This window comes from Carya illinoinensis, chromosome 15, assembly GCF_018687715.1.
Source record: "Carya illinoinensis cultivar Pawnee chromosome 15, C.illinoinensisPawnee_v1, whole genome shotgun sequence".
NCBI lineage: Eukaryota > Viridiplantae > Streptophyta > Magnoliopsida > Fagales > Juglandaceae > Carya > Carya illinoinensis.
In genome coordinates, this window is record NC_056766.1 from 35,407,272 (window position 1) to 35,429,101 (window position 21,830).

General features: G+C 34.3%; 1 protein-coding gene and 1 pseudogene across 1 annotated transcript; both read left to right on the forward strand.

Moving 5' to 3' along the window:
- Nucleotides 1-10,939: 10,939 nt before the first annotated feature.
- Nucleotides 10,940-17,967, forward strand: LOC122295579 (annotated as a pseudogene).
- On the forward strand, nucleotides 15,154-16,839 carry LOC122295580 (zinc finger BED domain-containing protein RICESLEEPER 1-like). Its single transcript, XM_043104655.1, has 3 exons — nucleotides 15,154-15,887; nucleotides 15,996-16,080; nucleotides 16,547-16,839. The coding sequence occupies exons 1-2, from the start codon at nucleotides 15,197-15,199 to the stop codon at nucleotides 16,058-16,060; spliced, it is 756 nt and encodes a 251-aa protein (XP_042960589.1). The 5' UTR covers nucleotides 15,154-15,196; the 3' UTR covers nucleotides 16,061-16,080; nucleotides 16,547-16,839.
- Nucleotides 17,968-21,830: the final 3,863 nt, after the last annotated feature.

Consider the following 21,830-nt stretch of genomic DNA (forward strand, 5'->3'; position numbering starts at 1 on the left):
ATTATGTAAGCATTTTACTTTCAAAACAAATGATGTCATAATATAAGTATTTTACTATGTGTGCGCTATATACCTGTTTAGGAATTAAATTTTCCAGGCTGGGAACCCAAAAAGTTCATATAGAAGGCCGGGATGTGCTAGAAGATATCATTGTTTTATTTAATAGTTCAAATACACAAGATAAGTTATACAAGTAATGTAATTAATTTGTTTCCTTCTTCAATCTTCATTTTCTCCAGTACTGATATTAGTATTGGTAGACAAATAACCTAATAAAGACAAAAGAAATGAAATAAAAAAATGGACCAAATATATATATATATATATATATTATATTTTGTTCTAAGCTGAGGTATTGATTCTTTGAAAAAGATAAGACTTTTTAAGCTTGACGTCCACAATGGCTTAGAAAGTTAACATGCATGACTCATTTTGAACAAGTGCTAAAGCCTCCTATTGAGATGTGTTTAACTATTTTAGGTTGAAATAGATTTAACTTTTTAGATTAAAATGTGTGAAATAAATTACAATAGTGGAATTATGAGACTATTGAATCTTGACCAAAAAAATGTTTAATTGTCCAAATAAAAGAATAGAAATGCAAAATGTTGATTATGCAAACTAAACAAAAAAGACTTTACAAAATAAATAGGTATGCAACGTCGAGAGAGGTAGTTGATATTGTCATATGGTCCATATCCTATCTCAATGCCCGAATCCAAAAAAAGTTGCTTGTGGTAGATGGTCCTCACCTCTCCTAATGATAGAAGTACAATATTGTCTTAATTATCATATGAGAAATCTATTCATAAGCTTTATTTCTTGCAAACTCAATATACTACTTATATAGAAACTTTACATATCAATTATATTAAAAAATGATTTGTGTTATAACTTTTTAAAGTTTTAACGAATCTCACTATATAAATGGTGTGTTGACACATTGGCTTACGTGTAGCAAAACGCTTATGTTATTGATCTTTTGTAAGTTTGGACAAGGTTTTCTTTAAAACTTTCTTTTGAATTCTTGGATTTAAAACAAGTGAGAGATTGCATTTACGTAACATTAAAAGATACTAAGTCGTATGTTTATAACTCTCTTATTCTTAAATTTAAAATTTGAATATAAATTTAGGGATGATGATTTGTGAAATGTAAAGGCTTAATAATACCACATTGGTATCCAAATAAGGAAAGAGAAGTATCCTTTTGCAATCTCAAGTGAAAATAGGGGTGCTACCAATCCTATACGGGCGGGTAGTTAACCATCTTGCACCCTATCCTTGCCTGGATAGGGACGCTAAGTCGACCCTCACACCCTATCCCTACCCACATTCTTGACAGTTCGCATCCATTTGTCGGGTGAAAGGATTGACACTAAGAAATATCGTGGCGAGGTGCTGCTTGTCGAGAGAAAGCCTCGCGGTGTTGCTGACACCTAGCGGGGTAGGATAAGGAGCATTCAGGGTCACCATTGATTGATTCTAGTTGGCTGTAAAGAGAGTGTTGCAGACTTGCTGAAGGAGGGCTGAGCCGCCCTGACCCCCTGGAATGGAAGGCAACATAGCTCGACCTGGCGGCATGGAAACGGACCACCTCTTGGGTGGAGGCAGTGCGGGTCACTCGACAAACACCCAATTTGAGGATTGCCCTAGAGGGCGAATGATGTCATTGCGGGAATTCAGCTTGACCAGAGAGCTCCTCTTGGGTTTCTTTCCCTTCTCCACGTCTAGTGTGCTAGGGGAATGTTTACAGCCTTGATGATCGACCTGCTCCGTCGGAATGGAGCATTCCGTATTGCACAACCGAGCGTGAGGTGGTAAGTACTCTCACAAGCTTTCATTGGATAGCAAGGCATCCGTAAAAGCTTTAGCCTAGTAGGCGGCCACCCAAGCTCGTAATACCTCAAGGCATGTAACCTCTTGTGGGGTCGTGGGGTCTTCACGAGTTTATCTTCTTGCACGACCCCGCAATAGGCCCTAACAGGGAAAACCTGTTGAACGACTTGCCCGGGGGTCTATTCCCACCTCTCGCCCGACAAAAAGAAGAAGCACTTATACCACAAGGATAGCTTATCATACTGTAGCTCCAGCCGAGCCAAGGCATGAATAAAACAGAGCCGGGCCCTTAGTAGCTCGGATCTTTAGTATAGCTCCTGCGAACACAAAGAAAATAGAAAACACCACAAGTCAGTATCACCTTTGGAGAAGTGTGTATATGAATAGAGAGAGTTTAGAGAGTCTACCTTTATCTAGATGCTTGGGACTCTAGGAGTCGTTTTTATACCTGGTCTCTGGGATTAGGCACCCATGCCCTATAGTAGGAGGAGTGTCCTCCCCGCAGTTTCTTCAGCCATGCTTATTTATTGAGGTGTGGCTTTCTGGAGGGTGCATTTATTGCGGCATAGTCTTCTGTCTCATCTACTAGTAGCAGGTGTAATACATTGGGTCGCACTTTCCTTTTTTGTTTGTTGTTAGAGGGTTACAGGTCCTTTGCTCGTACGGACTGTCTACCTGTTCGACCCTTCCAGGGCTAGGCAACGTAGCATTGGGGTTTCAATGCTATTCGTTCTTCTTCTTCTAGGGCCTCCAGGCACCCATGGGCTTTTTTTTTGGGCAGGAGGGTTATCCTTTTAGTTTGGGCCCCGTGTTCCTGGGCCTCAGGCCCCGGGGGGGGAACCCCTTATAGTACTATTTTCTATTGCTCCAGTAGATCTGTTCAGTCCAATTTGATTCGGGCCAATACAAAATGATCCAAACATACAAAAAGTCCAAAATTACTTTTTAATGTATATTTTCGGCCGAACTATACCAAAAGGCCCAAAATGTTTCCAATTTTGAACATCTAACTTTTTAACTTTATTTGCACATTATATTTTTGAAAATCCTAGAGAAAAGTTGGAAAAATCGTCCAAATTATCCATATCCATTTATGAAAATTAGCAATCATTATAATAAAATTAAAAACAAAAAATATAGAAAGAGAAATTGAAAAATGCAATATCATCCAAACTCCAAATAAAATAAAAAATAGAAAACAAAAGGAAAACATATACATAAAAATATCCATATCTATATAAAATAATATCTATATAATATATATATATATATATACTATTTGGTCAGTCTACTCTAGTTCAGGGTGAAAAGCCCACACCCTAGGACTGGACCAAAAACCAAAAGTCTAAACTTATATGGATCGAAATTGACGAATTCCCTTATCAGTCTGGTTTGGACTGACCGGAATCATTAAGTTCGATCTCATTTTTCGGTCCGATCGAGAAACTTACATCCCTACTCATTCCTCTATTTCTTCCTACTTCACCTACTTCAAATAATTTTTTGAACAACAAGAAGCTAGAATAATAATAATAATAATAATAATAATAATAATAATGTGAACCTAGACGAGGAGTGAAGATTATATAAGTACAAAATAATGATTAGAAAACCTTAAAAGCATATTATATATGTTTCAACAAATGATATTAATCTCCCATTTTAGGTCTTAGTATAGCTTTAAAGAAGAAGAAGAAGGAGAAGGAGAAGGAGAAGTAGGTAAATCTTAGTATAGCATTACTTACGTAAAAAGATTAATGGGGGGTTAAGTTCGCAGAATCTAATATTTCCTCGCATTTACATTCTTAGTGATGTGAAGTCGAATCTAGAATCTTAAAAATATGGCTAAACTCATAATGATGTAGTTGGATTCCCAGTAACACACGCCATTATTTGATCTATGCTTCGTTTATTTATGGGAATCCTAAAAGATTAATTTGATCTCCCCAAAATGTCCCTATATTTTTGTGTAAAATGTATAATGCTTTTAAAAATATCCTTTATATTTTTTATGTAAAAAATAAAAAAGAACTATAACATAAAATCTCTTAACAAAATATTATTACAAATGTTAGTTCAATCGAACACTGATATCCAACTAAAAAAAGTATCCAATAAAAAGGCTCCAACAAGTTTATTGACAAAAGATAAATGATATTATTACGAGTAATACTATTTAACCTCCCAACCTATACACATAATATTTTTTAAAATTTTTTAATTTTTTATTATTTTTTTAATTTATTCTTCTTAAACAAATTAAATTTTTATATTCATTATTCATATATTAAATATTTGATAAATGAAAAAATTAAAAAAAAAATATGGTGTGCGGAGATTGTGTAACTTTTTTAAAAAAATATTCAGATTTATTTGTATCGACCACAGGTAAAATTATATATGTAATATTTAAAAAATTTTAAAAAACATATTTTTGTCAAATGGCTTCAAAAGTTTTAAGAGTTATTTTGTTATCAAGTCGGTGTGCAGAGCACATTATCTATAATACATAAACAGTAATATTTGATTTATAAGACCCATATATTAAAATTTAGCTTCTAAATCCAATCATATCATATAAGCATTTTACTTTCAAAATAAATCATGTCATGATATAAGTACTTTACTAAGTGTGCACTATATAGGAATTAAATTTTCCTAGCTGAGAACCCAAGAAGTTCATATAGAAGGCCAGGATCGATGCATAGAAGATATCATTGCTATTAATAGTTCAAATACACAAGATAAGTTATCCAAGCAATGTAACTAATTTGTTTCCTTCTTCAATCTTCATTTTCTCCGTTGATATTAATTTTGGTGGACAAATAACCTAATAAAGACAAAAGAAATGAAATAAAAAAAATGTACCAAAAAATATATATATATATTATTGTTATAACTTGTTAAGATAGTTATGTTTAATTTGTTCTAAGCTGAGGTATTGATTCTTTGAAAAAGAGAGACTTTTTTAGCTTGACGTGCACAATGATTTAGAAAGTTAACATGCATGACTCATTTTGAACAAGTCCTAAAGCCTCCTGTTGAGATGGGTTCAATTTTTTTAGGTTGAGATAGGTTTAACTTTTTAAGTTGAAATATATGAAATAAGTTGAGATGAGTTTAACTTTTTTATGCGAAATTGAAAAAATAGTGAATCACATCAATAATTAATTTGAAATGAATTGAGTTTGATTCAACAATCAACCACATCTTACTCCTTTGGTTGAACTAAGCAAACACGTTTGCTTTGTCTTTGAATTGCTCGAATGCCGACAACTTTATTTCAAGAACACAAAAATATCGCGTAGTATTTCAAGAACACAAAAATATCGCGTAGTGGTACGCAGTTAGTTAAACACAAGTTTGGGGTTGTTGTAACAAGATGGTTTGTAAATAATAATGAAATAGTTTGAATTAAATATTTATTAGATTTTAGAAAAGTAGAGAGAAAAAATTGAATAAAAATATTATAAAATTAAAATATTGTTAAAATATAATTGTTAATTTTTTTTTTATATTTGAAAAAATTGAATTGTTTTTTACTTTTTGTTTGTAAGTTTGAGAAAGTTGTAATGATTAGTTTGAAACCTAATCTTTGTGGAATTGTTTAGTATTGATACAACTATAAAGAAATTTTATAAAAGTAAACTCATAAACTAACGTAATTTCATGTGATATATTATAACTATTTTACAATAATAATAACTTTATAATTTAATATATCACATTAGCTCACATCAATCAATAAATTTATTTTTATGAAATACATTTATAATCAAAGCATTTCTCAAATGTTTTTATTGATCTTCTCAGCACGCGTTTTGCTTACTTCCCTATCATTCCTTAATCTTAAATGCATGGCCAATCTTTATTGCACATCCCAAATTCTCTTCCATCTCCACACAGCTTCACAATTGTACGTTTATTTGTACGTAGTACTTTACATACCTTAATGATATTTTTTTCTTTTTTCTTTTGAAATAAAAAGAAGATAGATTTGAAATATTCATTTCCTTCATTATTAAATTAAATATTATCTGAAACAATCTCGATCGATCTCCAAATTCTCCCACCAAACAAAATTATGGTCAACTTGCGTGTTAATTATTTCTCTCGTTTTGATCCAGTCATTGTTCAACGGTTAATATGCTGTGTCCCACACTAACATGATTAACATACCCTCATCATCATCATCTTCATCATCTGGTCATCTCTCACCCCAGTACCCGCTTTCCTTACAAACATGGACGCCCCATATTTCTCTACATCTCTACCTTCCATCCTCCACATCTCCTTCTTCATCATATTACTACTTCCACCATCTTACTGCATCGGCGATGATCCCTTATTCGTGGAGTGCGGTCGTCCCTACCACTGTGGAAGCTTCGAAAACATTTCGTTCCCTTACTGGATAGACGATGGTCGGCTGGACTATTGCGGGCATAGGGATAAGGGGTACGAGTTGAAGTGCTCCAATGATAGAGACAATAATGAATAACCTGTTTTGCAATTGAAGAGCTAGAGTTCCGGGTACTGAATTTCAACCAGAATACAAACAATATGACCATTGCAAGAATGGACCTCTGGGGAAATCTTTGTCCTGAAACAAAGCTGAATACCTCTTTGAATTACATCTTGTATGACTATACTTCAACCGTTCAGAACCTAACTTTCTTCTATAATTGCTCTCAAACCGTCTCCATGCCGGCCGGCAATAGATTTGAATGCAGCCCAGGAGATAGGAATATTAATGGTTATTTCGTAAACGACACTTTGCCGCCCAGTATCAATCTGTCTGAATTTAACCAATTGTGTGATGCTACTGTGCAAGTTCCCATTTTCAAAACGACTGCTTTCAATGAAGTCCCTGTGGGTGGAGCCGCACCGTTACTGGAGAAAGCTCTGAAGGAAGGGTTTGAGGTGGAATACGATCGATCGTTGCTGATTGCCTGTACTGGGTGTGAGAACTCCGGTGGGAGATGCGGCTATAATATCACCTCCCGGTTTGTCTGCTTTTGCCGTGACGGAGTGCAGTCTCTTAATTGTGGTGCAAAAAACTCAGACGGTATGCACATGTTTTTTCTCTGCTCCCACGGCCTTTCAATTGGATGTGAGTTTTGATGTGGAACTTAAAATTTTGAAAAAGTTAAAACAACAATATTTTTTAAAAAATACAACTAATTAATGTGACTTAAGATTTCTACAAATATCGATCTGTTTGCTGAGTTTATTAAAAAGTTTAGACTTGTTTTTCCGTAGATAGATTAATCAATTCATCATAATAACGAAAGTTGAAGCTCTAAATTAAGGGCACCCCCACAAGCCATGGTTTAATATCTCAGACCTAGCCTTATGATATGGTCAACATTCAAAGGGAGGAAATGGCTAGGAATACTCCAGCTTTGAGTCAATATTAGACTACTACTTTGATTGTTTTTTTGTGATCTTAATTACCAATTAGTCCTCATGATATCATGCGATGAAAAGCAGTATACCCCATGGTTCGTAAGTATAAGATCATATATGAGTCATAAATTATTATTAACAAGTATTAAGCTGATTTCTTTCCATTAAAGCGAGAATATTTCGTAGTAAATTATTTATTATAAGAAATTAATATATCGAACGTGAAGGTTAATTAATTAATTTATTTATTAAAGAGAAGAAGAGTGAAGAAATCAGATTTTATTGCCAAATGGCAGATAACCATTTTGAAAATAGATTTTGGTACTCAATTTTTAAAATGAATTTTCAAATTAGCATTTTGGTATCAAGTTATATATGCTGTTAATTATTAATTGAAAAATGATATTCTCACCATTCATTCTTTCTGTTTGAATTTTTTATTTAGTTTTTAATTTTTTTTTACCTATTGATTATTTAATAATATTTTGATTTTTTTTTTTATTTTTTTAAAAAATATTTAAAAGTGTTAAAAAATACATATAAAAAAATTTAAAAAAATTATAATTATCATTGACGGTAGTGTTTGGAGCGGTGGAGTAGAAGCATCCTTATTAATTAACTGAAACACATACGGACAATTTTAACGAGTATTTGGAAAGGATGTTGCTACGTCCACAGAAGATCGAAATCTTCTACTGATTAGTTAGAACTTTTTTTTTTACCACTTTTTAAAACTATTTATATATTTTTAAAAAAAAAAAATCACATATTCATTTAAAAACATTTATTTGATCACTAAGTAAAAAAGATATAAAAAAATGAAAAAAAAAAAAAAAAAAAAAAGGCTTCGGTAAAGAATTTTGGTAAAAAAAATATCCGTGGCACTGGTGTTTTCCACTTGGAAAACAGTTCCTTAACCAAAGTCACACAATCTTAACATTCCAGCATCACTCACGTATATCTGTCCGGAACAGAAGTGCAAATATCATAGTATTTCGATTGTTTTTTTATTTAATAATTAAAAAATATTTATTAATAAATTAATAGTTTTTTGAAAAAAAAAAAAAAAACAGTTGAAGAGGTTTAAAAAATGTTTAAAAAAATTTTTACCATCGATATAAGTTTACGGTAGTTTTTGTTGGGAACTGTAGTAGCGTACATAATAAGCCGTATTAATGAGTAGCATACTTTGAGGACTATTCACAACATTAGATCGTATGCTTTGTTATATAATATAATCATGATTTCGGAAAAATCAAAGACTGAGCGAGAGACTCTCTCTCCTGAACCGCGTCCCCGTCTCTGCTCTATCTCAAACCTCCCCCAACCCAGAGCCGCGCCACCCCGGGGGGGGGTGTGGGAGCTTCGCCTCCCGCTCCCCTCCCTCTCTCTATCCGTTTAATAGTTAGTTTTTTTCCGATTGTTAGGTTTTTTCAGGCCAATAAAGGAGGATTACCGCCCCGGGCCGCCCAGCTGCCGAACGTTAACACACGCCCCTCCGGGATGCTGCTTAGATACCGATCTACAAACCCACCGAATGCGGTGCCAGGCGGAGTGGGGCGTAGCTCGCACGCGCGGAACGAAGCTTGGGCTCCCTACGGCGAGTGGACCTCACGCACAACCACGGGCTACCTTCAGAGGATCTTCTCGGCCTTTTCTGGATCCTCAGGCTTTGGCTGTCAGCCTCCGGGTGGCGGTTTTCCTCCCAGGTTTCTTTTTGAGTCCGGCACGGCCTCTGTTTCGCCGGTAGATTTGTCTTTTTTTCGGTGTTTCCTTTTATCGGCGTCCAGTTTTCTTTTTGTTGTTCGGTCCATGCCGCGGTTGGCCTGTAGCCGGAGCAGTACCCTGTATCTCCGTTAATGGAGGTTGCTTTCGGTGTCTGGTGTTGTGCCCTGTATCGCCAGTGGTTGTGCCCGGATTTTGTGTAGCAGATGTTGGTGTTGTTTGCACGGCTCTGCTGCTATGTTTGGTTGTTTCTTTGTTCTACCCTTTTCAGGTGGAGTCCACAGTGAGGTGAGGTGCTGTTGGGCGGCCTCAATCTGAGGCAAAGTGCTCAGAGCGGCGGTCGATGCTACGGCCGGTGGTCGTACGGCCGGCCTTCTTTGAGAGGTTTCTGTGGTCCATACGCAAGCTGGGTGCTCGTGCCGTTGGGTTTGTGATGCCGATTGCCTGTGGAGGGTGTGCCGCCGGAGCCCTCCCGTGCTCGTGGTTGTGTTTTATTTATATTTTTTAGTTTTGTTGGTTTCTTGTTTTGTTGGATTTCTGTTTTTTAAATAGTTTTTAGTATGGGTCTGTGCTATTGAACTGTTTGTTCGTGGTGAATGTCTCCGCATTCCGCCTCCCTAGAGGTCGGAGGAGCTTTTCAGTCTCTGATTATACAGAGCGCTTACTCTCTTTTTTGAGAGTCTTGGAAGTTTAAGGCAATGTCCGTCACTTTATGTGCGGGGAAGCTCATGAGCAGTTGCGTTAGTTGATTTTATAGTCTGGTTCTCCTGACTTATAAGTTACATTTGTAACTTCGTTTACCGAATGAATGCAATGTAGCATCTTTCTATCAAAAAAAAAAAATCATGATTTCACCCTTAATTAGTGAAAATCATGCCCTTTTTTTAATGTTTTTATTAAAAAAAATATAAACTTATTGCTATGAAATCTATACTTGTATTGAGAAATATTTTAGTCACAAATGAATCACGCAAAAATAAATTCATAAATTGGTGTGACTTAATGCAGTATGTCAAATTGTAAAGTTACTATTATTGTAAGGTAGATCAAATAGAATATATGAAATTATATCAGTTTGTGGGTTTACTTTCATATAGTATCTCTGTGTCTGTATTAATTCCCATTAGAAATTTATACCTTGGTCTTGTTCTTTGTTAAGTACTGTTCGATTTCAAAGAATGTCAATTTGAATTTGTTGGATTTTCTCTTAAATGGTTTAAAACTTTCGAATAAAATGGTACACTCTTTTTTTGCAAATTTTTATGTAGGCAAGAAGGTCGGCAGATCGAAAGTGATGATAATAGTATTGGGTAAGATACCTCTTCACCCTAGTTTCTTTTTTAGATTAATACACAATACTTGTTTGGACTACTTACAAAACTCAAACGAGCCCATTTGGAGTTGTTTAGTGCATATAAGCTTTAACTCCTTCGTAATCCTTCTCAAGGTGTGGCTAATGAACACCTCTTAAAGTATAACTTCAATAGAGATATAAGGTTCCTCCATTGGAAAGTTTCTAAAACTAGCAATGATGGTGAAAACTTGAGCCTTCCATCACTTTTTTTTTTTGTTTTTGTTTTTTTTTTTACATTTTTCATGCTCCAAGGAGGCTTTATGTTTGCATGTTATTCACAAGTTAACTCCCAATTTTGCTTAAGATAGCTATTTCCAAGACGTAGTATAATTTCCTCCTTAAGTTTTAGTTTGGTGTCACCACAAAAAATGTAATTTTGATTAACTTTTCTTTATGCACTACATAACTACATAATCTTTATTCTTTGTTTACAGCCAGTTTATCTATTGTAATTGGAGTTCTGATAATTGGCCTTTGCTACAAGAGAAAGTTTACATCCATTAATATCATTCATTTTTTCAAGAAGGAAAATCTAACACATCAAAGTGTAGAGACATTTCTAAAGAATAATGGACCATTCTCAATAAGAAGATACAGTTACTCAGATATTAAGAAAATGACCAACTTCTTCATAGATCAATTAGGCCAAGGAGGCTATGGTTGTGTCTACAAGGGAAAGTTACAAGATGGTTCTCTTGTAGCAGTGAAAGTTTTGAAAGAATCAAAAGGAGATGGAGAGGAATTCATTAACGAGGTTACGAGTATTAGTAGGACCTCCCATATCAACATTGTTACTCTTAGAGGCTTTTGCTTCGAGGGTTTTAAAAGAGCTCTCACCTACGAATTTATGCCTAATGGATCTCTCGAGAAGTTCATATACCGAAAAGCTCCACCAAAAGTTGATCATCATCAATTGGGATGGGAAACATTATACATGATTGCCGTTGGCATAGCTCGAGGATTAGAGTACTTACACAAAGGTTGTAACACACGAATCTTGCATTTTGACATTAAGCCTCACAACATTCTTCTGGATGCGAACTTCTATCCAAAGATTTCTGATTTTGGCCTTGCAAAAATATGCCCTAGAGAAAATAGTATCATATCAATGTTGGGTGCAAGAGGCACCATGGGATATATAGCTCCGGAAGTATTTTGTAGAAATTTTGGAGGGGTCTCACATAAATCCGATGTTATAGCTACGGAATGATGGTTTTAGAAATGGTTGGGGGTACAAATAATATAGATGTTGAGATTGATCATACCAGTTAGGGGAGAGTATCGGACGGTCCGGACCGGCAAAACCGATCGGACCGGCAGTTTCGGTCCGGACCGAACCGAACCGGTAGAATGTCCGGTCGGTTTCGGTCCTATTTTCTCTGGACCGACAGGTTTCGGTTCGGTCCCGGTTCAGGGGGGTTTTGCCCCGGACCGGACCGAACCGAACCGAATGAATATTAATATATTTTATTATTTATATAATAATTATAATTATATATAATTATTTATAATTTTTATAATTGTATATAATTATTTATAATTGTATATAATCTATAATTATTTATAATTTTTCTCTTACCTAATAGGCTAATATTTATCATACTAATTATTAATATATATAATTTTATACTAATACAATAATACTAATATAATAATATTTATACTAACTTACTAAGACTAAGACTAAATCACTAACCGTCTATATTAATAAATGACTACTAGTTATTAGTATTACATGATATTTACATCTAGTTATTAGTTATAATTTATAAACTTATAATAAATAAGTTAATAAATATTACTAATTTACTATATATTAATAGACTAATAGTATTACTATATTAGTATAATAGTCTATTAGTAATTTAGTATATAGTAAATTACTAATATATATAATAGTAATTATAGTATACTATTAGTTATATATTAAATTAATATATTTAAGTTATTATCTATTAGTACTAGTGTAACTACTAACTAGTGTTATTACATATTAATATTATTAGTTACTAGTTATTACATCTAGACTATCTAGTTATTAGACTATAGTAAATAAGTTAATAAATATTACTAATTTACTATATACTAAATTACTAATAGACTAATAGTATTAGTATAATAGTAAATTACTATTACTAAGTTAGTAAATTTCAAAAACAAAAAAAAACTCTCTAAGTTAGTAATAACTAATAATTAACTAAATTAACAATTAACTAGTGATTTTTTTAATGATTTAATTAAATAATACACATTAAATAGTTTACCTAATTTTATTTTTACTAACTTAAATATATTTTTACCAACTTATTAATTTTTTTTTATTGTTTAGAATTAGATTTTAGAAGAAGTTATATGGGTTGGGTGAAACGGCGCCGTTTCACGCAACCCATATATTTTTTTCTGAAATTATGTGCTGAAACGGCGCCGTTTCAGCACATAATTTCCCTTTCCCCCCCCCCCTCCCCCCCGATTCCCTCCACTCCTCCTTCAGTCTTCACTCTTCACTTTCTCTCTCAACTCTCAGTCGACGCTCACTTGATTCTACAGATCCTAGCCCCGTGCCGTGCGCATCCCCTCCAAGCCGTAACCCATTGCCGACGCTGTGCCATTGCCCACTTGCCCCTCCGTCGCATCTCAAACGAGGTGCCTCTCTCTCTCTCTCTCTCTCTCTCTCTCTCTCTCTCTCTCTCTCTCTCTCTATTATTTTTATATCTTACCTATTAGTTATTATTTTTGTTAATTTGCTTGATAGTTGTGGATATTAGGCTTGTTTGTGTGCTGGATAGTTGTGGATTTTAGAGCATTGGCGACTTGTGCCCATTTCTGGAAAACAGATGGGTTCGCTCGAGCCTCGCGTACTTGCTGCTCGAGCGAACCCAGGCAGAGTGGAGCGCTCGACGCTCGCTCGACTTTCAGCTCGAGCGAACTCAGGCAGAGTTGAGCGCTCGACTCTCGCTCGACATTCTGCTCGAGCGAAATCAGGCAGAGTTGAGCGCTCGACTCTCGCTCGACATTCCGCTCGAGCGAAATCAGGCAGAGTTGAGCGCTCGACTCTCGCTTGACATTCCGCTCGAGCGAAATCAGGCAGAGTTGAGCGCTCGACTCTCGCTCGACATTCCGCTCGAGCGAACTGAAAAATCTTATTTTTTTTTATAAAATTATTATTATAAAAATAAATTTATATTATCATTTTGATGAATCAAATGGCTAATCCAATGTGGGATTATGGATAGAAAGGTCTTAGATTTATGGAAAACTTGTACTTTTCATCAATTTTTGAAGATGGCTTTGATGAAGCCAATGTGGATGCCTGGATGGATATTAGGGTTGTTTGTGTGTTGGATATTGGTGGATATTAGGGTTGTTTCCAGGCTACGGACAGCCAATTGTTCTAGAAAAACTTATTACACTAATTGTTGGTTGTTTATTTTTCTAGATGGATTCGTCAACTTCAACCAATGAGGTGCAAGAGTCAATACAAAGCCCTGGTATGCCTCCGCCCCCACCCCCACCCCCACCCAATGTAAGTGATAAATCTAACATTGGTGGGTCACAAAGTGGTAGAGTTAGGTCAATGGTTTGGGATCACTTTACAAGAATATCAAAAGGGGATCCCACTAAACCTAGGGCTGCATGTAATTACTGTGGTGCTTCGTATGCGTGTGATACAAAGATCAATGGTACAAAGTCTATGAAGCATCACATTGAGAAGCAATGTAAGAAAGGTCCATTTAAGAATACGGATAAGTCCCAGACGACTCTAGGTTGGAAAATGGAGGGAGGTAGTGGTGGTAGGGGACTTGTGCCCATTTCATTTAGTGTTGAGGCTTGCCGACAAGCCTTGACAGAGATGATTATTGTTGATGAGTTGCCATTTAGGTTTGTTGAAGGGGAGGGTTTTAGAAAGTTTATGCTTGTGGTTTGCCCTAAGTGGGTAGGGATTCCATCCCGTTGGACGATTGCGAAGGATTGTTTTAATTTGTTTATCAGTGAAAAAATAAAATTAAAAAGTGCTCTTCGAGGGCAACGAATTTCCCTCACCACGGATACATGGACATCCGTGCAAAATCTTAATTATATGTGTCTTACAGCACATTTTATTGATGATGACTGGAAGCTACATAAGAGGATTCTTTCCTTTTCTTTGGTTGAAAATCACAAGGGTGATACACTTGGTAAGGGCATAGAGTTGTGTTTGCATGATTGGGGGCGACCGAAAATACTTGCTATCACTCTTGATAATGCAAGTTCTAATAATGGGGCCATTTCTTATTTGAAAAAAAAAACCAAGTATAGGAGGGATACGGTCTTGGAACATGAATTCTTGCATGTTCGATGTTGTGCACACATTCTAAATTTAATTGTGCGTGAGGGATTGAAAGAGTATGAGGAGTCTATTGCGAAGGTGAGGGGTGTTGTGAAGTATGTTAAATCCTCCCCTCAAAGGTGGGATACATTTAAGAAGTGTGTGGCATTGGAAGAGATTAAATGCAAAAGTCATGTTTGCCTAGATGTACCAACTAGGTGGAACTCCACCTATCTTATGTTGGAGAGGGCTGGGAAATTTAGAAAAGCTTTTGATCGGTTGGAGGAAGAAGATATGTGCTTTTTAAGTAGTATTGGAGATGATGATGATGACGATGATGAAGGTGATGTGGTAACTAGAAGAAAGTCAAAGAAGTTAGGGCCTCCCAATGCATCCGATTGGGATAAGGTACGGTTGTTTGAGAAGTTTCTTGCATTATTTCATGATGCAACTTTACGCTTCTCGGGGGGTGAGTATGTAACTTGCAATACCTTTTTTTCGGAGTTGGTGAATATTAGAAATGCCATTAACATAGAGTGTGAAGAAGGAAGTCCCGTGGTGGGATTAATGGCCTCAAATATGAAGAGAAAGTTTGAAAAGTATTGGGAGAATATGGATAATCAGAATATGCTGTTGTACGTTGGGATTGTTCTTGATCCTCGTTACAAGATGCGATATCTTGACTTTGGGTTGAGAAAAATGTATGCATATGATCAATCAAAAATCATTGATATGAGTTGGAAGGTGAAAAATGCATTTATCCGCATGTATGAGGCATACATCCAAAATGAAGAAGGGAGTTCTCCTCAACGCACAAGTTCCCCACGTGAAGATGCGAGTCCTTCCACAACTCAGTCTACGAATAGACATGCTGCATTGATGGCCCAATTTAAGCAAGAGTTACAGTCAGAAGACTCTTTGGAAAGCAGGTCAGAGGTTGATAGATATCTAGCTGAAAAATGTGAGGATGAAGGTGATAATTTTGACCTACTAAATTGGTGGAAGGTGAATTCAGTTAGATATCGCATACTTTCAAAGGTTGCACGTGATGTACTTGCAATACCGGTATCTACTGTGGCCTCTGAATCTACATTCAGCACTGCAGGTCGTGTACTTGACCCTTTCCGAAGTAGTTTAAATCCGATGATGGTTGAGGCTCTCATATGTGCACAAAATTGGCTCCGTTCTTCCTCTACTCCAATAAGCCTTAGGACTTTAATGGATGAAGTGGAGGAATTTGAGAAGCAGATAGATATGGGTATGTAATCAATTAACTTTGATTTATTTTGTGGTATATTTTGTTTTATCTTCTATATTATTTTAACTTTATTTCATTTGTTTTGTATTAAATTTTTATGGATTGAAGGAGAACTTGTTGGGGAATTGGCTTATTCTGTAGAAGGATCAAATGAAATGGCTACCGAGTCTTAACCCAATGTTGATGTAATCATGTAAGACATGAATTCTGTTTAAAATCTATATTTATTTTTCCCAATTTTATTTCTTTCTAGATGTGATTTGTTTGTAAAATCTGCTTCTCTATTATATTTGGACTTTAATACTTGAAAAATTCACAAGTTAAACTCAATAAACATCTTGTTTTATAGTGATTCTGTACATATCAAGGCCTTGTGTCATTAATCCTCTCCTAAAACCATCTTATCTAGGCCTTGTGTCATTAATTGCTGCACTTTGAAGAAGTGCATGGTAAAAAGACTCAGTTACAGCTTGTGTAAAAGGCTAACTAAAGGTTGATTTATTTTATGTTCACCAATATCATCTTGTTTTGTACCAACTCAAATGCTGTACCAACTGAGTTGATTTATTTTATAACAGACTAACCTAATGTTTAAAGGTTGATTTTTATTATGTTCACCAATAGGTTAACGCCTTGGTTTTTTACTTTTTTATCTGCAGATCTGTGAATCGTGATCTCAACCTTGATGGAGAAATTGATCGTGAGGAATTTGCTAATAGTCAGGGACTGATTAAACAATTACCTAATTGTATAATTTGTATTTTGTTTTGATGTAATTATGTTAACTTTTAGATGCTACTGTTGGTCTTTTTTTTATTTTTTACGTAATTTATGCTAGTGTTAGTCTGTTATAGTGCACTGTGCATCAGTGCTTTTGATGTAAATTATTAAATATAACTTCTAATCTTTGATAGTTCTTTTTTTTAAGACTTTTTAATTTTTAGTTTTTAAATATGCTTGCAGGTTTGAATTTTTTAAATATGCTTGCAGATTGCTTGGGAATGGATTTTTATTTTTCTGGCCTTTTAGAATGCAGATTGTAATAATTTGATGTACCATGTATCATGTATGTAAAGTAAGATACATGAAAATCGATTTTTGCTATATTTTTCTCTTGTTAGAAGAGCTTTCTTTCCTTTTTTAGATATACGATAAATATTAAATAGTATATACTATAATTGATTGATCTTTAAATTGTTTGGAACGTATATAGAAATTTTTCTTCATTTGGTAGTAAAATATTTTATTCAAATTTATTGTATATAGATAATTTTTTTTAATGGTTATTTTTATTTTTCTTTCTAAGTATTTTTTTGGTATTTTGGGCTTCAAATTAGATAAATTATTAGTGGATTTTAACTGTTGGGCCGAAATTGATGTAAGAAAAAAATTGGGCCATTGGCCCATTTGGAGTCCGGTCGGACCGATTGGACCGACCGGACCGGACCGTCCCGAATGGGACCGGACCGCCCGGTTCCATTGAGATTCGGTCCGGTCCAGGGTAGGGAATCCCTGGACCGAATAGGTCCGGTCCGGTCCATCAAACCCCCCGGAACCGGACCGGACCGGACCGATCTCCCCCCTAATACCAGTGAAACATACTTTCCACATTGGATATACAGACACCTTGAACTAGATAAAGAACTATGGATGCAAGGCATCATAAATGAAAAGGACGAACAAAATATAAAGAAGATGCTAATAGTGGGTTTGTGTTGTATACAAACTGATCCATCAAATCGTCCGACGATGAGTAGAGTTGTGGATATGCTAGAAGGAAGCCTCGACTCTTTGCAAATCCCACCGAAGCCTTTTTTGTCTTCCCCATCACGACCTCTAGGTGATTCTTCGAGTACAATGGCTCTCCATTATGATTCTATTATACCCTGAAAAACATCTTTTTCTTAGAAAATGAAATCTTAATCCTTGGTAGTAACCTTGTATTTGTGTCACTTATATCATGTTTTAGCTTGTCAAAAGACCTTACTATGGAAGACAACTATATTTGATTGCCTCAAATATGCAATAATACCTAGTGAATGGCTCCCATGACAAATTTATAATTCTTTGAGTCGATCTTGGTAAGTTGTAATCATGTCCTTATGTAAATGAAATTCCCTACATAATCTTATATATATATATATAGGTAGTTCAAATAACCATAAAGCACCACAAATTGATGGGAAGAGTACCAGAGGTCAGTTTTGAGGAATATATGATAATAATTTACTATAGGATTTCAAGAATGTATAGGCACAGTGTAAGGATACTTTTTGTTGTGTAAGTGAAAAAATACTATAGAAATAGAATTTTCTGTGAAGAATAATACTAGGGATCGAGATTAAACACAATTTCTAATGGTGTTTATGGTTGAAGCTGATCATGTAGGTTGTGTTTAGGTAGTAGAGTGATTTGAGGTCACTCTACTACTATTCATTATTTTATCACTTACTTTTCATCTATTTTTTTACTAATTTTCAGTATTTTCTCATTAATTTATTATTATTATTCACAGATCATCTACGATCACCTCATTACCTTAATGTACCCTTATACTATTCAATCAATTTCCTACTCAATCAAATGCGCATTGTTCTAATCCTTAATACTGATCTGATAGGCATATTGTCAAATAGATAGTTTTGTCAAATTCCATTGGCATTACTTGGAGACTTGCAGTTAAGAATAATAATGTAAATACAGCTATTTTACCATCCATTTTTAACCAAACAATGCTATATTATATTTTCATCATAATTTTTTGTATAACCATGGCTTTCACTTTACAGAAGATTGTAAAAAGAGTTCTAAAAAAAGGTATTTGTATCATTAGTTTGCTCTTAAAATCAACAAATCATTGAAGAGTAGGTCTTGTAATCCTTTTTTTTAATAAATGGTAGCATTACAACAAAGGTTACATGAAAACTTGTATTAATTTTTATGAAGAAAAAATGAATGCATGAATATGAAAAACCTGAGCCAATGCACGTACATGCTAGTACCCCTAAAGATTTGAAGATTGCACAATAGAAGAAAGGAGTCTCAAGGTGAATTGTAAGCCCCAATGATTGAAGAATTATGAGACTAATGAATCTTGACCAAAAAAAATGTGTAATGGTCCAAATAAAAAAATAGAAATGCAAAATGTTGATTCTGCAAACTAAACAAAAAAGACTTTACAAAATAGATAGGCATGCAATGTTATTGGATTTTGGTTTTAAGCTCAGCCCAATCCAACTTAGTCAAAATATTGGCAACTCTTTTTAGGGTAAAACTATTATAATATTTTTTAACATTTTTTAAAAATGTTTTGAAAATGAAATCTTCTATAACTTAGAAGTATTCATTGTTCTTACTCGAAAGGCACTATATGATTGATTCCCTTTTAAGTTTCAACAAAAGACTAGCAGCAGGGTTTTGATTTAGGTTGAAAATCATAATATATAAAGCATTTCTCTTTTGTAGTTAAAATATTTATCTTATATCTCATAAAATAAATTCACATATTGACATGATTTCATATGATATATTATATATATTTTATAATAAAACTAGCTTTACAATCTAACATATTACATCAAACTACATAAGTTTGTAAATTTACTTTCGTAAAATCTCTTTGCAGCGAAAAACCAACTTTATATTTTACAAATTTATTGATTCTCTCTGCTAAAAAAAGATTTATTATGAAAATAGAAAATATAAACTAAAATGGAGAATATCCTGCATCTATTATAAACAACTGGCATGAGTGAACTCTCTCAAATGTAATTAGGTGTGATCATAACATCACTCCTCCTACATGTGATCACATCAAAACTCCACAATTAATTTTGCTTAAACAAAAATGCTATCTGAATTGAATTGATAAACCCTATGAAGTCCTTGTGTTGCATTTATTGTTAACAAAAAGAAAATAAAAAATTCTTAAACATTTGTCAATAGTTTCTACAACCTATGGCCCTTATGGGTTATTATTAATTAATTATTTTCAAGTATGGTTGAAGTTTATATTTTTATCTTATTAAAAGATGAGAAACAGTTCTAATAGGTGTCTTCTACTATGCTTAATTATCGGAGACCAATGAGGACGTGCCACGTAAAGGCTACACGAAAAACATTGAGAGGCGTGCAACAGGGGATCCCTTGTTGAATCTAGACCCCCTTCCCCATCCTCTCTCTCTCCCTATCTCTCTCTCTCACTCAAAGGTGAAAACTAGAAATGCATGCTGCCTCTCTCGCTCCTTCACTCCATCTCTTTCTGTCTCTCTCCTTTCCTCTCGTCAACCTAAAACTTGTCAATTTTGCAAGAATGCTACAAAATGCATCTCCTTGTCCGGCAACCAACAGATTGCTCATGTTCTTGTCCATCTAGTCAGTAAGCAATCTGTCACTATTGGATTTTCAATTTTTAATTTACTTTTGAAGATTGTGGTTCTCTTTTTGGACACTGGCTTTAGGAATGTTGGTTGGTTGGGTATAGCAGCAGTGGTGGTTGGTTGGTGCATTTAATTCTATTTGATTGCCGATAAAATGTGGCAAAAGGAAGAAAAAAGAGAACATGGAGCGCATGCGATCTACTTCGTTTTGGTTTTGGGACATTGAAATATTACATGTTTTTCCTTCCTAATTCCTCCACCACCTTATTTTCTTTCAAATATAAATTCTTCCCTCTTTAAATCAATTGTGGCCTCGTACTTGATTCCAGACGGAGTGATTTGTATATTTTTGTGGTTTTTTTTTTAATGAAAAAAGTATCTCTTTTGAATATGTTTGTACATAGACTGCAAGAAAATTCAATAAAACTGCAACTAATACCTAAGTTTCAAAATCCCAGTTTCTTGCATTTTCTCAGTGACCAAACAGAACATATAAAGACCTGATTCCAACTTTCTACCATCTAAAACTCAAATTATCGAACCCTAATCATAGACGTCCCCAAACAAAAATTCAAAACCAAACTGCATGTTTTGTGATGTTGAGTTCCTCTTGAAATAATACTTAAAACTTTGGGTTCAAATTCTGTGTTTTCGCCTTTCGGAGAGAGAGAGAGAGAGAGGATGGGGAGGGGGTCTCGATTGAATAGGGAATCTCCTGTTGCGCGTCTTTCAATGCTTTTTATGTAACCCTTACGTGACACATCTCCATTGGTCTCCAATAATTAAGCATCATATGAGACACCTACTAGAAGTTATTCTCTTAAAAGATTTCATATCCGTACAATCTCTTACACAATTATTAGTTTTTAATTATGTAATATCTTATCATAGTTTAAGAGTAATTCTTTTTTTTTTTTTTTTTATGTTTATGAGATTATATACTAATTATTTTTAGTTGATAATAAGATTACAATATTAATTTAATTAAAAAATGATAATTATTAAATGGTTATAGAAGTTTAAATAATGTTTGAAAATTGAAAATGTATAAAATAGGTGATCAATTATGAGAAGCGCTAATTTACGAAGAAATCTTATAAAAATAAATTTATAAATTAATATAAATTGATGTGAGATGATTTTAGATAAAAGTTGAAAATTAAATAAAATATTATTTTTTAATATTATTATTATTTTAAGATTTGAAAGGGTTGAATTGTGATTTGAAAAAATTGAATTGTTGATTATATTTTGTGTGAAAATTTGATAAATTTGTAATAATGAGATGAGATGAGAGTCTTTCCTAATCCGAATGGCCACTAAATCATATTAAGTCTAGCATTCCAATTTTCCATTCTAATATCCTATAATCAAATTAATCAATGGTATTAAATAAAATAATAAAGTACAATATCCCAAAGAAAGGGAAAATACTTTAGCATACTTATGTATGCCTTTCTTTATGACACGGGTCTGCTCTCCGGTTGAAACCTTCTTTGTTTCTCTAAATCTCTCTGTAATCTGTGCTTTCCTTCACGCCTTGAGTCTTATTTCTTCCCTCACC

Bases quoted from the DNA above. Each gene is read 5' to 3' on its own strand.
- LOC122295580 (XM_043104655.1), top strand. From the start codon at position 15,197: ATGGCCTCAAATATGAAGAGAAAGTTTGAAAAGTATTGGGAGAATATG. The intron at 15,888-15,995 runs GTATGTAATCAA...TATGGATTGAAG, and splicing joins TGAGAAGCAGATAGATATGG to GAGAACTTGTTGGGGAATTG.